Source organism: Dryas octopetala, chromosome 2, assembly GCF_963921425.1.
Source record: "Dryas octopetala chromosome 2, drDryOcto1.1, whole genome shotgun sequence".
NCBI lineage: Eukaryota > Viridiplantae > Streptophyta > Magnoliopsida > Rosales > Rosaceae > Dryas > Dryas octopetala.
This window is the reverse complement of record NC_141367.1, coordinates 23,581,835-23,597,550: the sequence shown is the minus strand read 5'-3', so window position 1 is coordinate 23,597,550 and position 15,716 is coordinate 23,581,835. Positions and strand designations below refer to the sequence as shown.

General features: G+C 37.0%; 3 protein-coding genes across 3 annotated transcripts; all 3 read left to right on the top strand.

The window, feature by feature from the left end:
• The first annotated feature begins 3,541 nt into the window (after nucleotides 1–3,541).
• On the top strand, nucleotides 3,542–7,771 carry LOC147294362 (lipase class 3 family protein). Its single transcript, XM_086231821.1, has 7 exons — nucleotides 3,542–4,195; nucleotides 4,322–4,519; nucleotides 5,118–5,390; nucleotides 5,834–5,936; nucleotides 6,209–6,327; nucleotides 6,450–6,626; nucleotides 6,970–7,771. The coding sequence occupies exons 1-7, from the start codon at nucleotides 3,884–3,886 to the stop codon at nucleotides 7,711–7,713; spliced, it is 1,926 nt and encodes a 641-aa protein (XP_086087947.1). The 5' UTR covers nucleotides 3,542–3,883; the 3' UTR covers nucleotides 7,714–7,771.
• A 1,098-nt stretch (nucleotides 7,772–8,869) lies between these two features.
• LOC147294361 (Protein phosphatase 2C family protein) lies at nucleotides 8,870–11,528 on the top strand. The gene is made up of 6 exons (XM_086232581.1): nucleotides 8,870–9,131; nucleotides 9,420–9,667; nucleotides 9,806–10,114; nucleotides 10,410–10,527; nucleotides 10,626–10,849; nucleotides 11,177–11,528. Exons 2-6 carry the CDS (start codon nucleotides 9,425–9,427, stop codon nucleotides 11,411–11,413), a joined length of 1,131 nt encoding a protein of 376 aa, XP_086088707.1. The 5' UTR covers nucleotides 8,870–9,131; nucleotides 9,420–9,424; the 3' UTR covers nucleotides 11,414–11,528.
• A 682-nt stretch (nucleotides 11,529–12,210) lies between these two features.
• On the top strand, nucleotides 12,211–14,668 carry LOC147294360 (uncharacterized). The gene is made up of 8 exons (XM_086232582.1): nucleotides 12,211–12,601; nucleotides 12,691–12,821; nucleotides 12,958–13,035; nucleotides 13,167–13,211; nucleotides 13,308–13,352; nucleotides 13,486–13,537; nucleotides 13,770–13,866; nucleotides 14,324–14,668. The coding sequence occupies exons 1-8, from the start codon at nucleotides 12,289–12,291 to the stop codon at nucleotides 14,487–14,489; spliced, it is 927 nt and encodes a 308-aa protein (XP_086088708.1). The 5' UTR covers nucleotides 12,211–12,288; the 3' UTR covers nucleotides 14,490–14,668.
• The last annotated feature ends 1,048 nt before the right edge of the window (nucleotides 14,669–15,716 follow it).

The following is a 15,716-nucleotide window of genomic DNA, read 5'->3' as shown; positions in this document are numbered from 1 at the left end:
AAATAAATGGCAAGGATGATTCTGATCAAGACCAAAAGTGAAGGATATGTCATTTACCAAGGAGAATTAGTAGACTTTTGGGAATATGTAGTCATTATAAACTTAGAAAGCAATGACAAGGATATATTTTTGGTACCTTTATTTGTCACTAGCTAAGTCAATAATTATATATTTAATTAGTTGATACTCACATATTTTCTTTGAATAGGAGTAATGACAAATTGAAATTGTAGATAGTGATATCACATATTTAACTCATCGTGTAAGAATTTTTAAATATTGACCCATGTAGCATAATTTATATAACTCATCCTACGATTTATGTAATTTGATTATGAAATATTTTATTTGTTTGACATATCACGAACCGTGGGCAACGTGACTTATTAAGTAAACAGTTCATATTAAGTAGATATATAATTATTTTCACCGGTATAACCCGAAATTTACACAAATAATATGAGATTTATACTATATGTAAATTATTTCAATTTATAGTAATATATGGTATACTTGTTAGCTGTTACAAGAATTTTATGAAGACTGTTAGCATAATTAGTGTAATTAGGAGTAATTAGCAAATTAGGTGTAGTTGACTTTGTATCCTTTCCTAATTATTATAGAATTATTTATAAAAAAAGTCAATAAAACATTTCAAAATTACAAATAGAATTAGAGATGAATAAATAATACAATTAAACCATTTGAATCTCTATTGATTCGATCTCTCTGATTTTAGCAAAGACCAAAACATCTGCCAAACAAAAATTTTAAGATGGTAAAAATGGTGGGTGAATATTAATAATCTGTGCAGGCTATATCATGATGAAACTAGCTAGTTTGTTTAATTGAATTATGCATGCTGACAAAAATTAAAACTTGTCCAACCAAGAAGGCTATGAATGGAGGGTCCCAGAGATTGAAAGTTGCAGATGGGAAAAGCCACAAAAGTTGTGCCAGAGAAAGCTGAGAGACTCATGAATGAATGCCTATGAATTCCTTTCTCTTTGGTAGGTATACGTAAAACTAACTTCAACAGGAATCACCCTCCCACATTGAATCTAGTGATAACTTACACGTGAAGATTGAAGGAGGAGTAGGTGAAGAAATATGTGGCCACCCGCATATAATGCCCAGTTTGAAAAGATGGCATAAGTTGGCAATTATCAAGAGTAGGTAAAAAGAACCCCCTAGCCCTCTACCTATTTGGGTCCTTAATCGAAAGCTTCCACTGTTTTTCTTAGCTTTTAGTTTGAATGTTCTTTTATTGTTGTTATCGTTCCATCTTTTTCCATGGAAAGAAGAGTTTGGACCATCTACGTTGTCATTGGATTGGAAAGAAGAGTTAGGACCATCTTTAACCAATATGTTTTATTTTTATTTTTATTAATCAACTATTTGTCATGAAATTTAGCTAATGACCACTTCTCAATAAAAGGAAGAACATCTCAATTTCAACCATATTGTTAAATAAAAAGCCCTGATTGGTTTAAACTTTCTAGAACTTCAGTACAAAAAGGGCCTCTATGGAGTAATTAGTGGCCAAAAAAAAAGGTGAGGAGGGTCTATAGGGTTATGATTATCATATGATGGACCCCCGGCCCAAAACACAAGGCAGCTTTTGAAAAGGTAACCTACTTCACATTGCCCAATAGTTTCCAGTTTTCCACCCTCCCTATAGAATCTTTCTTATTCTGAGCAATCTAGGCAATTGGAATTTGAGCTTTGCCATTTGTCATTTTGCAAAGCCTTGGATATGGTGCTTTTGTTTTGAGAATAGGGTGTATTTTTTGTTTTATTTAGAGAAATTTCCAACTGGAGTACATCATTCACATTTTATAATCTTCTAATGCCATAAGGTTAATAGATAGGTCAATAATGCCAAATTTGCGGAAATAGGTGAAAATGGTTTGAATATCAATGCATATATAGGTACTTAGCCCTTGGTGTTATGCTCCATCTTTCAAACCCATTGCATTGGTTTTGTATTTTTTGGCTAATTTCAATGCATTTATGTTGCTCAATGCAGTTTTATGTTCCTTCCAATTATGCAGCATATTTAATAACAGTGTTAGTCAATGAGTGCAAAGATTCCAACAAGGAACCAGAATGGGTTGGGCCCAACTTTTGGATGTGAACAAAAACTTGCATAATTTGTTAGTGTATGGACTTATCGAACATTCGTACTCAAGCGCAAGACTAAACTGTGGATACTAAATTGTATTGTATCTATTCTAAAACTACACTTTAGTTACATAATTTATTAGAACATTTAAACATTAAAAAGTATTAGATATTGATGTTAACCGAAATATTGAGGGTTTGAAGATACAAAATTATGATTGAGAAAATTTTGAAAATAGGCTTCTTATCACAAATGGTCCTTCAACTTTCACCTCAATATCAATTTACCACTGTACATCAATATTGTCCTTTTGTTGTATTTCGTCCGAATTTCTGTAAAAAACTGTCATGTGTATTTCAAGTGACCATTTTTTCAAGACCAAAATGGTATTCACATGTCTCATAACCACCTAAAAAGACTCTACAAATTCTTTAATTCCAATTTACTCTTAAAAAAAAAAAAATAAAAAGACTAAAAATTAAATAATTTTAAAAAACAAAAGAAAAAAACCATCCCCAACTCAAGTCTTAAACACACCCACACTCGAGCCCGAGGGTGTGTAAAGACATTTTAACCCCTGAAAAAAGGTTTTGTGCAGTGCATATGACCATTTTTTATGGAAATTCAAATGGAATTTAACCAAATGGCAACATTGATTTGTGATGGTAAATATGAGGGACCACATTGAGTGAAAATGCACATTGAAGACCAAATTGATATTTTAATCAAAGTTAGGGACTATTTGTGATAAAAGCCTTAAAAATATCATCAAAATTTCAGACCATGATGTAAGCTTCATGTAAAGATGTTCCTATATAAGAAAATAAAGAAATCATATCTTGGGTCTACAATTTAATGATCGAAACCGTTTATATTTTTGAACATCATCTAAATGATTCATATAAAAAATCAGCTAAATCGAAAACTATTTAGTCAATTTACCATTAACATCATTTCAATTTTATTTGACGAATTGTGTTTATTTGTACAGTTTAAATAACCAAACAGTTACAGATTAGATTGGTTTGTTACACAAATGATCCCTGAGTGACCTAAAAATGAACTATTCTAATTATTGAATTATATTGTTTGGATAATCCCTATAGAGAATGTTCTCACTTAAAACTTCCTTTATAGCCAAAATGTTGTATTTATTATCAGCCATCCAATTACCGCCGAGTATGAGTAGGAATGATATGAATGTAGGATCAAATTCGGTGACCCAACCCATCAACATTGGGCCTTGTCACCTCACAAATTCAACGTCGACCTACGCGGCCCATTAAATTATGGATAAAATAAGTGATGAGTTGGTTCCAGCTATCCAACACGTGGGCCCACCTCTCCCTATATCCTTGTCCTTATCTCACACGCACTGCCTCCTCACCCCAAACACTCGATCCCTAACGTGCGCGCCCTTCCACTTCGTCAAGATTTATTTGACCAAATTACTCATCCTTATATAAAAAATCTGCGAGGTCTTACCGTTAAATCCGAAGTCAATTATTGCTTCTCAGGGTCCTTTTCGGTAATTCGCCACGTCGCAGTTGTTTCTTTATTCGCGCACATTCTCTGCGGTTCTCTGCAGCTACCTCGCTCAGACGTCAGAGACCCAAATCGATCTTCTCCCTCTTCGATTCTTCGAAACCCCGATTTCTTCGTTTTCTAAAGAATAGACTTCGCTTTCAGCGAACGATTACTTTCTCCAAGTGAATGCTGTTTTTCTGAGCTTTCAATCAATCTCGGCTGTTGGATTCGATGGCGGCGGGAACAATGGCGACCGCCGCCGGAGCCGCTGTGCTTGTGTACTACGTGTTCAGCCGGAGAGTATCGTCGAAAGAAGGCGCCGGCGACGAAGACGAGAACGACCACGATCGGAGTGGAAATTTCTCGAATTCGACCAGATCGGCGAGGAGAAGGATTTCTCGGAGACCGGCTCAAGCGCCCGCCACGTGGGTCGAGTCGCTCACCACTTTGTCCGACACGCTCCGGTTCACCTACTCCGAAACTCTCGGCAAATGGCCGATCGGCGACTTGGCCTTCGGCATTAACTACTTCATGCGTAGGCAGGTATGTAACTGCAATTCGCTCAAAGCCGGAGCCTTTTTTTGTAAATTTCATTTCTTTGGGGTTTGCGATTCTACAAGTACAAACCTTCAGTATATTGGGTCCCTGAATTTTTGGTTAATTCTGCAGGGTAATTTACAAGTGTCGAGTGTGTATGCTGGTAGTGATTGTGTGCAGCTCAAAGGCCCTGTTATTGTTGAGGAATTGAATTATTACTTGAAGTTGTTGACGCTTTGTATGCTTCTCTCCAAGAAACCGTTTCCGGTGTTTTTAGAGTCCGGTGGTTTCTGTCAGGAAGATGTGCTTTTTCAGAAGCCCAAGGCTGCGGTTCGTAAGCTCTCAACTCTCTCTGTTAAGCTCCACATTTGCTTCTGTTTTATATGGCATTGTCATTCTCAGTACTCAGGTTGATATTGATAGATAATATTCCTATTGAAATTGATGGTGGCAGGGTGACCCCATAAAATTGGTTATAAATGTTTTTATTTTATTTTAAATGTAAAGATATTTAATATTTAATGTAAATAATGCCAATGAACTCTCCCAAAAAAAGTATCCTACTTCTTTCTTTTTAGAGATGACACAGACTATGGAGTTTTCAATCAGAACGTCATGATATTAGCAGAACTATATTTCAATATGGTATGCATATTCCAAATGAAGTTATGATTTAATCTCAATCTGATCCTCGACATTTAAATCTGAAAAATTATTCAAGAGACAGAGTGAGATATTAGCAGAATTGGGACCCCAGAAAGCCAAAAACAGTACTTATATCAATCGCTGTGTTTTGACTTTTGAGTAACTTGGTAGCCATGTTTCATACAGCTATATAATATTGGAAGTAAAGGATCTTTTAGTTTTTTTTATTTGCTTTTAAATTAGTAGTTGATTGCTCTATTAATTACCACAACAATGCTTGCAGATTCTGAAGCCTGCGTTTACAATTATACGTGATAAAAGTTCAAAATGCTTCCTTCTATTAATACGTGGTACACATAGCATCAAAGATACATTAACTGCTGCAACTGGTGCAGTGGCCCCTTTCCACCATTCGGTTTTGCATGATGGTGGAGTAAGCAACTTAGTCCTTGGATATGCTCACTGTGGGATGGTTGCTGCAGCCCGTTGGATTGCTAAGCTAAGTACTCCTTGCTTGCTTAAGGCTCTTGGTGAATATCCTGACTACAAAGTAAAGGTAAATGCCATTTCTTTAATTTTAAAAATGCATGCCACTTTGTCTTCTTCTTTCTCTGTCTGTTCTGTTATTTTTTCTTTCATTACTTTCGTTGATTCTCCATGCAATATTCTCTCTTGTTTTATAGTTCACTCTTGTATCGTTCTTTCTGTTCCCTATTTTTACTTCTAGTTTTACATTTTCTTTTTTGACATGACATAAATACTGAGTTGTACTGATATATCTTCTAATAATCATATACTTAGTTTTAAATTTCTTATGAAAGTACTTAGTTTTAAAATTAATTCAATTCAAATGTATAGATCTTTTTATTCTTTTCTTTTTTGGTACAAAGGAGGCCAAAGGGGGAGGGGGGGGGGGGGGGGGGGTGGGGGGGTGGGGTTTGAACTCTGGTCTTGAGCATGTGGTAAATGTTCTATCTTATGTTGAAATTTGCATTTCAGGTTATTGGGCATTCACTAGGTGGTGGTACAGCTGCGCTTTTAACATATATTCTTCGAGAACGTAGAGAGTTCTCTTCAAGCACTTGCGTTACATTTGCCCCAGGCATGTCTGCCGAATTTCTCTTTGCTAATGGTTCTAGCATTCCTTATTCATTGAAATGCACAAATAAATAACATAGATGTAATGAATATTAAATATGACTTGTTACTTCTGAAGAACTGATGGTATGTGTGTGTGCGTGTGTGTCATTTTTATGCTTGAAATTCATTCTATTTGTGCCAAAATTTCTTCTGGAATGTGCTTTCTGAGTTCTTTTCTATGTCTGCTTTGGTAGAAAATGCTTAAGTTCTTGTACCGTAATTGTCATTTTGCAGCTGCCTGTATAACATGGGAGTTGGCAGAATCTGGAAAGCACTTCATTACTACTATCATCAATGGGTCCGACCTGGTGCCTACTTTCTCAGCAGCTTCTGTTGATGATCTCCGCTCTGAGGTGCTATTTTCTCCAGATTTGAAATGGATGCATATAGCATTTATTCTTGCTAATCATGAATATAGTTCAATTCTCATTTATTAGACATTCTCAGATTTCCTATTTGAATTTGTCATCATCAGGTCACAGCTTCGTCTTGGTTAAATGATTTGCGGGATCAGGTTGAGCGTACAAGGGTTTTGAATGTTGTTTATCGCTCTGCAACTGCTCTGGGTTCTCATCTACCATCTATAGCTAGTGCAAAAGCCAGGGTTGCTGGTGCAGGTGCACTATTACGGCCAGTATCCAGCAGCACACAGGTAAATTTGATCTTTCTCTTATTTGATGATTGACTGTTAGTTATGTCCGCTCTTGCTTACTTGTGCTGTTATTAGATTATTTTCATGCTAGGAATCTAATTCTCTGGTTTCCTTATGGTAGTAAGTTGTACATTTTCTTGCAAAGAACTGGTAATGAATTGATGCTAATTGAATCATTTGATTGACCTACAGTATACTGGTCTATTTGATTAATAATTGAATTATGATGGACCATCAATTATTTTGACATCAAGTTCCTGTGCACCCGCATCATTTTCCCTCCAATCTTGCTCCTGCGTTAAATGTGTAATGACTGGTTATGCTTCTGCCCGGTAACTTGTAGGTTGTGATGAAGCGTGCGCAGAATGTTGCTCAAGCGGTTGTCAGAAGCCGTTCATCTATATCATCGTGGTCTTGCATGGGTGCACGCCGTCGTAATGTGGGCCCATTATTGAACTCAAAAGTAGGTGATTTGCCTGAAGATTCCTTGGCATGTGAAAAGGAATGTGAAGTGGCTGAAGGACTAACCAGAGACCCAATGCCGAATAACTTGGAATCGAGTTCTTCTAGTGGTGGATCAGGTCATGATGATACTGATGAAGAGGAGCGGCTTTTACCAGCGAGTGGAGATGCCACTGCATCTGCCGTTGAAGACGTTACTGAAGGTGAGTTGTGGTATGAACTAGAGAAGGAGCTTCAGAGGCAGGAGAATGAAGTCAGTGTCAAGGTCCAGGAGGAAGAAGCTGCTGCAGTGAAAGAAATAACCGAGGAAGAAAATATGCTGGTTGATGTTGCAGAAAGCAATATGCCAATCTCTATGTCGGATGTTTCAGAGAGCCACCGCTTCTACCCCCCTGGCAGAATCATGCACATTGTTTGTGTCCCTTCATCTGATTCTGCCAATTTAGTTCATGATGGACCCAGTGAAGAACATGTTGGTATATACGAGACACCTAGAGAACTGTACAGTAAGCTCCGACTATCTAGAACAATGATTAATGATCACTATATGCCTATGTATAAGAAAATGATGGAATTGTTGATCAGGGAACTGGAAAATGATGAAGCCAGTAGTTGTGTCATGTGAAAGGAATAAATTAATAGAAAAAATATATTGCCTGCACTGTGAGTGTACAGTTGTATTATATCTGTTTGTTCTATTGCGTCTCTCTTGTCACTCTTGTGGAAGGAACACAATTAGTGGTAGTCCATTGTGGTTTGTTTGACGACTACCTTTAGAAATTCAGCCATTTACTTAAAACTGTTGATCGTGTCATTGCAAATTTGCAAGTCAAGTGGGGTTGGGCTTAGTTGAGTCCAAGCTTTCGCATGCTTGGCTCAGACCTTACTTGAAATCTTATTTGATATGAAAAGAAACAAACCACCACAATAGTTGCAAGTTGAATTATTACATTGACTTAAAGCTCGAAACCAAACCCCAGCCCCACCATTATCTCCACCATTGTTTTGACAGGTGGAACATACAAACGCATTTTTAATCATTAGATTTTGAAAGGTTATGTGGCATAGATGTATAAACTGTTTGTATGACATAGGTGTTTGTAACAAAAACTCAATTAGTCTCAGTAGTTTCTTTTCCCTATGATGAATAATCTTAATAACCACTTTATCTGTTGAACGTTCTAGAACCAAAAAATCTAGCGTGTACCTGCCTCCCACATAACCACTTTCTATCTGTTGCAATTTTAATGTTGATTGTAGGGTCACAATCGTTTAATTCTTTTGACCTTTGAGGTGCGTGGTCCCTTAAAACAAGTGGCTCACTGATAGCCTTGTGTTTTTGGTTTGGTATATGATCATGGGATTTGCAACTCATAATTAATGACTTTTTTATCCCTTCCATATATTCAAACCTCATTGTACTGAGCATTTTGTTCCGCACTAATTCCTTTCTTATTTAATAACCTTTCGCAATCACAACTTTGTAGTAATAAACACTTTACTTAACTAATCTTCAAGATATACATCTTTAATCACAATCTAATCCCCTCCACAATAATAATTCTATTTAATCACTGTGTACTAGTCTTTGCTCTGTTTTTTTTAGTGTTTAAGACCGACTTTATAAAGAATATTCTGACTAATCGTATTAATGCTTCCAAAATCCAAATCCACGTAACACCCATTTGCCATTTGATATCTTAAACTAAAAGCATGGTTGAAGTGGGCGGGGCGGGTATGATAATGTATGAATATATATGTTGATGTGGCTCTCTCAGGAGAATGTCCAAATGGCCCATGACGTCTCTGCATCACATGGTGGCCAAGGTATGGCCATAAGGGTAATTTTACACTCAAAGCATACGTACCGTAGCTATACTTGAGCTTGCATATAGAAGGAGAAGAAGATGATGAAGAAAATGGAGTATAAGCAAATCTCCAGAATCAGAACCTGAATCACATCCGACCAACATAGGAGGCTTTTGGTGCAAGTTTCAGTGCAAGTTCAGGTGTTTCTTTTGAAGAATCAGCGAAAAACACAAGGTTTGTATTCTCTCTGTGATATAAGGAATGGTAGTAATAGATACCCCTTATGCCCTCTTTGGAAATTGAGAAGATGTATGCAAAAATGATTTCCATTTGTATCTTAGATTTCTATTTTTGGGATTATATCTTAAATTTGGCAATCATTTCAAGTACTTAGTTGCCTAGTCCGTACATGTCTATTAAACAAAACATGATGAGAGCCTAAATTTTACTTTATCCTATTATGATCCTGATAGTACTTTTTTTTGAAGTGTGCAATTTGGTTAATATTGATTTGGACTGCAGGGGCTATGGTGCTTTTTCCATCTTTTCTTGATGGGTTGGGGAGAACTATCTCGGTCAAGAAAATGAAGAATTGTCCTAATGATGTTGGGAGGGAAACTGCAGATGCATTGGCAAAGGAAGCCAAAAAGAATGAGTTGGTTTTGAGTTCTTCTGGCATTGTTATGTCTGACAAGTCCAACAACTTTTCCTCTGTTTGCTCCAAGAGAGGCCAAAAAGGGATCAATCAGGATTGCTTGATCATTTGGGAGGTAAAGTCCTATGAAATTAATGTTGACATAAGCATAAAACATAGGAGTTTGAGAAGGTTGAGTTACATATTTTTGTAAATTCTGCTCTCATATAAGTTATTATTTTCAATATTTTGATAAGTTGGGTTTGGTTGGTAGGAATTTGGATGCCAAGAAGACATGATATTGTGTGGGGTATTTGATGGGCATGGCCCTTGGGGCCACCTTGTTAGCAAAAGGGTCAGGGAATCAATGCCTGCTTCTTTGCTGTGCAATTGGCAAGAAACTCTCACTTTAACATCCCTTGACCTGGATTTTGAGATGGAGATGGATAGAACCCTCCATGGGTTTGATATATGGAAGCAATCCTTTCTAAAAACATATGCTGCCATTGACCAGGAGCTTAAACATTCTTCTAAAATCGATTCCTATCAAAGTGGTACTACAGCACTGACAATTGTTAAACAGGTAATCAGAAATTTTCATACAGCATTGACAATTCTTCTAAATTTACTGTCATACATCTTTGTTCTTCTGCTATTCTTTACTTCATATAACATGATTAACAAGTAATAACGATGTTGTCAAGCTATGAACCTAGAGGATCATAAGAACTAATATGCACATAGGTGACGTCTAAAGCAGGTTCAACCGTCAGGTGTTGAAACTTAGTATATTGAAGTGATTTAGACTTGATTTAGTACTCTAGATTATAGCAATTCTATCAGAAGTATCCTACAATATCCCCATCAATGATCTTCAGGGTGAACATCTCATCATTGCAAATGTTGGTGATTCTCGGGCAGTGTTGGCCTCCACTTCAGAAGATGGCAGTTTGGTACCCCTTCAGCTTACAGTCGACTTTAAGCCGAATATACCTCGTTAGTTCTCTGTCTCTCTCTTGCTCTATCTCCTGGATAATTTGATATACAAATGTGTATCTTATACTTTAAAATTTTGGTGTTCCTATCTGTTACAGAGGAGGCTGAGCGAATAACTAGGTCAAATGGCAGGGTGTTTTGCTTACAAGATGAGCCAGGGACTTACAGGGTCTGGATGCCAAATGGTAAGACACCAGGGCTGGCAATATCAAGAGCCTTTGGTGACTACTGTGTAAAGGACTTTGGGCTTATTTCTGTGCCAGAAGTGAGTCAAAGACACATAACCAGCAGAGACCAGTTTGTCATTCTAGCAACAGATGGGGTATGCATTTTCTTCAATCTTGAATCTTGCTGTGGGCACTAACTCTTATAATTCTGCTCCTGTTAGCTGTTAGAAAATGACCAAATTACTAGATGCAGACTTGGTTTTTAAGTCCAAAGATGTAGGGTAAGAGAGTATGTCTCTCACAGAATTCAAGTACAAGACTAGATTGAACAAATCTTCAATAAATCAAACAACAAGAACTTTTCTGTCATACATTGTTAATAGTTACAGATATCAGAAGTTTGGTTGAATTTCTTTTGACATATATGAACAGAAAAGACTAGACTTTTAGAAAATACATATCCCTTTTGCTTGTCTTCTCAGGTATGGGATGTTATCTCCAACCAAGAAGCTGTGCAAATAGTTTCTTCCACACCAGATAGGAAGACAGCAGCTAAGAGGCTAGTGGCATGTGCTGCTCTTGCATGGAAGTCCAAGAAACGAGGCATTGCAATGGATGACATCTCTGCTATTTGCCTCTTCTTTCACACTTCTTCATCCACACAACAAGAGGCAAACACTTTGGTCTCAAAATATTCTGGTGTGAAAAAATTTAAGTAGATGTGGATTGTTTTTTTGCCTCAGTTACTGTGTGCTTTGAGCCTCTGTGTAAACATATAAATGTATACCCTCCTCATTTATACGTTTATATATCAAAGATTTCTCATCTTAAGCATCTTCCCCAACATAGTTAATGTTGTCTCTAAGAAATACAATTACAGGAATCTATCGATCAGATAAAACATGACAGTCTGACATGAATATATCAAATTGATTCTATTTGACAGTTTGACAACACCAAAATAAAAAATAATGTTTGAATTCAATGATGTAATTTAAGTTCAAAATGTAGCGATGCAATGTTTGGCTATAAAATTAATAAATAAGAAGTTTGAGTGCAATGTGAAACTCTTTTACTCATGCAATATGGTAATTCTAAGGATTCGAGACAAATTATGAAAATATGACTTTTATATCTTTTTTTCTTGTGTATTCACGTGATTTTATTTTTTCTTTTTCAATTAGTATTTGCAAAAATCATTATAATATATAAGATAAGAACTCAAAACCATTGACTAATTTGCTTGCCCCCGTGACCGGCCCTATCGTGTTAAAAAATTAGGCATAAATTCAATTTGTGGATCCCGTTAAAATGACATATATAGTTATGTGTTTAAATTGAATTTATGTCAAAAAATTATCATAATTGACTAAATGAAGAGTGATTGCCTTTGGCCAAAAACACAAAGAAGAGTGATTGCCATGCATTTGTAGCATTTTGTGGGCAGTCGACGTCCTAAGTTTCTGTCGTTTTCACAACAACGACAGAATTTTCACACAAACGACACAAATTCATATTCCGATTATATCCTCAAAAATCGAAGTCTCTGCCTCCGCATGCGTTCTCCGTTGGTCACTTCCCACTCGTCTTGCTCATGACTACCGCTGCACTCCGTCTCTCGCTCCGTCCATCTCCTCACTCACTCGCTCCCGGCGCGTGGCCTCCACGCCAAACTCTCTCCCAGTCCCACCTCGCCTTCCCAACCCCACTAACCTCAACGCACACACCACTCCACCGCTCCGATCACCGGCGACGGTCTCCGATCACCATGTCCTCCAATTCCGACCTATCAAGCTCTCCTTCGACTTGGCCGCACCCGAAGGAACTCAACGACGAGTCCGATTTCGAAACCATTCTCTCGCCCGACGGTCACATCTCTATCTGTGGCTTCGGTTCCCTCCTCTCCGGTACGTAATCACCGTCAATTCGTCGTCGTTTTGGTGTGTTTGTTTCCGTACAGTTACTTGTTAAACGTTGCGTTGCGTGGTGGAAGCAGAGAGAAGCGCGAGGAGTACATTTCCGGAGCTGATCAACTTCAGAGTGGCGCGGTTGAACGGCTTTCGGCGAGTGTTCGCTCACATGGCTCCCATTTTCTTCGAGCGTGGCATTGCCAAGCCTGAAACCAAGGTAGAAGAAAAATTATGAAAGTTTTAATCTTTGCATTTGTTCTTCAAAGCTTCAAAAGTTTCAAAGTTTATCTTCCTTTTTCTAAATTCTAAATTCTTATTTTTCTTAAAAAAAAAAAAATTGGTAAAAATTGCAGGAGATTTCGAGCTTGAGTGTGGAACCTTATGAAGGTGAAAGCCTTATAGTAACAGTGTTTGAGATTAAAAAATCGGAGGTATAAACTTAGAATTATATGTGTTTCACCGCCTATTGAATATTTGAATCTTTGAGAATTAGAAGGAAACTTGGTAATTTCATTGGGAGCTAACTCCCAACTCATATGCTAATGCTACTTTATCAACTCAGATTCCAGCTTTTATTGAGAGGGAGCCTGAATTTCGATTCCTAGCTGTAAGTTGCTAGATTGTTTCCTACCCTTTACTTTTTTATCAGAAGAAAAGAAAAAAGCTTTGCCTTTTAATTTGGAATTGTTTGTTTCTCTTGCAGGTTCTGCCTGAAACACTTGATAGGAAGCCATTTGATAATCAAGCGGTGAGTGGAAAATGTGAATACGTGATACTGATAACTTCACATGATTAAGGTTTTTTTGCTCCTCTCCTTTTGGGTTTAGTTTAGTTATTGGTATGCTGGTTTGTTGGTTTGTTGGTTTGGGGTCATAATGCAGGTGCTTTGTGCTCGTTATAGTGATGAAGAGTTTTTCAGAGTTAGATGCAAAGGTAAATCTTCTCTAGTGTATAATTTAACAGATTTTCCCAATCGTTCTAGATAGTAAACAATAATACAAGTGTAGTTAACTAGTAATATTCCGATATCATTTTTAGATGCCAAGAAATATCCTTTATGAATGTTTTTGACTCAACTTTAGTGCTTCCCTATCCAATTTCACCATGACATGATGGGGTTATCGATGCTAATGTATGCTGCTGGTTGTTTGTCACTGGATTTCAGGAAATAAGGAGATCTATTTTCGGCTATTTGGCCGATATAACATTGATAAGATTTGGAGAGATGATATCTTACCTTGTCGCACCTACCTTCGGCATTGGTAAGTGCTAATCTTTAATAAATTCATAATCACTTTATTTACATAAACAATTGCTACTAGAAGGATATGAGATAATAGATAGCTAGCAGTGAGTTTGAAAGAAACAAATGAGCTCTTGTCTCTTGTACTCAATTAATAGTTGCAGACTAAAATTGTGACCCACAGTCTTATCAGGAAAAAAAAAAAAAAAGCAGGACTCTTAAACAGGCTTATTGGCATATGAATAGACATGGGAGTATTTATGATTAATCTGATTATTGGATATTTGTTCTCTTTGGCTTTCCTCCTTAGTTTCATTGTATGATATGATTCTAGACCATCCATTCAATATGCATAGTCTACATAGATAGGTAGGTTAGTGACTTCATGCAGCAGAAATCCATACCATGCTTTTAAACTGTGTTTGCCATGCCAACTTCTTCCGGCATGAACTAAAGTGGATGAAATGCCTTTGTAGTGTGTTAGCAGCAAAGAATCTGAGCGATGTAGCGTACGACAACTTTTTGGATCACACTTTCCTAGGAGACCGAAAAACAACCATTCGCAATTACTTGGCTACAACAGGTTCGGGCATCATGGAAGAAGAGCCTCCAGAATCCCTCAAGACCCGATATGGTGGTTAATATTAATAATAGGACAATCATCTATTTGCAAACAAGGTTTAATGCTTTTGAACTTGAATGTTACATGATTTTTCCAAAGCAGTAGTTGTATCAATTTGTATCTCAAGATGCAGACAGGGAGCACCTTATGATAAGTTGTGTTGTATTCAGTATTCTAGAAAATGTTCTCTCGCTCCCCCCTTCAAATTGTAAGTGCAAATTAAGTATGACTTTTTTTCATCATACAGCGTCTGTGATGTGCTGGTACAAATCAAATTTGATGTCATGTACTAGTAATAGCTTCCCATCGAAAGCAGTAAACCAATGGACCCAATAAAAATGGTTCGTTAGTATGAACAATCTGAGTAATCGTATTGCAAAATTGATATATATGTGAAAGTTTTTTATATGAAATCTATTATGTACATCACTGTATGGGTCTTCAACATTTTGACAGTCATTCATAATGAAAAGAGCAAACCAAAGTTTTGTCCCACATCGAAATGTTGGGTGGTGAAGCGAATAGAGGGTGTGTATAAATAAGCGGGTAGAGGGATCATAAAACTTAACCTGTCCTGTCAGGGGTGAAAGGCGACTCGTCAATGATCGAATAGAGACGGCGGGTCGTGCCAACACCTATACTAACGAACACACGCTTTTAAGGACGAGCTAGTTCCACTCTACTTTAGGTGGACGTGCCCGTCAATTTTTGGAAGCCTCGCCCTCCGCGGTGGGGCTCTAATAATTAAAAATTGTTTGATTAATCAATTACACGTTGCAACTTCCAAGCAACCAAATTGAATCAGACTCCTCTAACTAAATCAATTCGGTATTACATCTGGGCTTTGGATTTGGCATGTTATTTGTGCAAAGAAGATCTTTCAAATACGTGGAAACACCAAGTCATTGATGGATAAGTATAATGAGTTCATACGTGTACACAAAATCAGTACTATTCTAAAGACAAATTTTGAGCACAGTGGTTCAAATTTAATACAATACTGGGTATTCAAATAAGTTGTGTTTTTTATAGCGGTTTTCCTCCAACTTTTACAAATTCAATCTACAATGAATATAATGTAGTTCAAAATTCGTCAATTTTGAATAGTTTGTCTTGCATTAAGATACTCAATTTCACTATTATTATGACTTTTTTATTATACGTTAAGAGTCCAATTAGATTTAACACAATTGTAAAATCAAAACAAAGTTGAAGTAAATTCAACTTTTATGTGTGACTGCGTATGC

Excerpts from the sequence above, each read along its gene's own strand:
- LOC147294361 (XM_086232581.1), top strand. The coding sequence starts at position 9,425 with ATGGTGCTTTTTCCATCTTTTCTTGATGGGTTGGGGAGAACTATCTCG. Across the intron at positions 10,115-10,409 it reads CACTGACAATTGTTAAACAG|GGTGAACATCTCATCATTGC; the intron begins GTAATCAGAAAT and ends AATGATCTTCAG. Across the intron at positions 10,528-10,625 it reads CTTTAAGCCGAATATACCTC|AGGAGGCTGAGCGAATAACT; the intron begins GTTAGTTCTCTG and ends TATCTGTTACAG.
- LOC147294360 (XM_086232582.1), top strand. The coding sequence starts at position 12,289 with ATGACTACCGCTGCACTCCGTCTCTCGCTCCGTCCATCTCCTCACTCA. Across the intron at positions 13,036-13,166 it reads TTGAGATTAAAAAATCGGAG|ATTCCAGCTTTTATTGAGAG; the intron begins GTATAAACTTAG and ends TTATCAACTCAG. Across the intron at positions 13,212-13,307 it reads CTGAATTTCGATTCCTAGCT|GTTCTGCCTGAAACACTTGA; the intron begins GTAAGTTGCTAG and ends TTTCTCTTGCAG.
- LOC147294362 (XM_086231821.1), top strand. The coding sequence starts at position 3,884 with ATGGCGGCGGGAACAATGGCGACCGCCGCCGGAGCCGCTGTGCTTGTG. Across the intron at positions 5,391-5,833 it reads ATCCTGACTACAAAGTAAAG|GTTATTGGGCATTCACTAGG; the intron begins GTAAATGCCATT and ends TTTGCATTTCAG. Across the intron at positions 6,627-6,969 it reads CAGTATCCAGCAGCACACAG|GTTGTGATGAAGCGTGCGCA; the intron begins GTAAATTTGATC and ends GGTAACTTGTAG.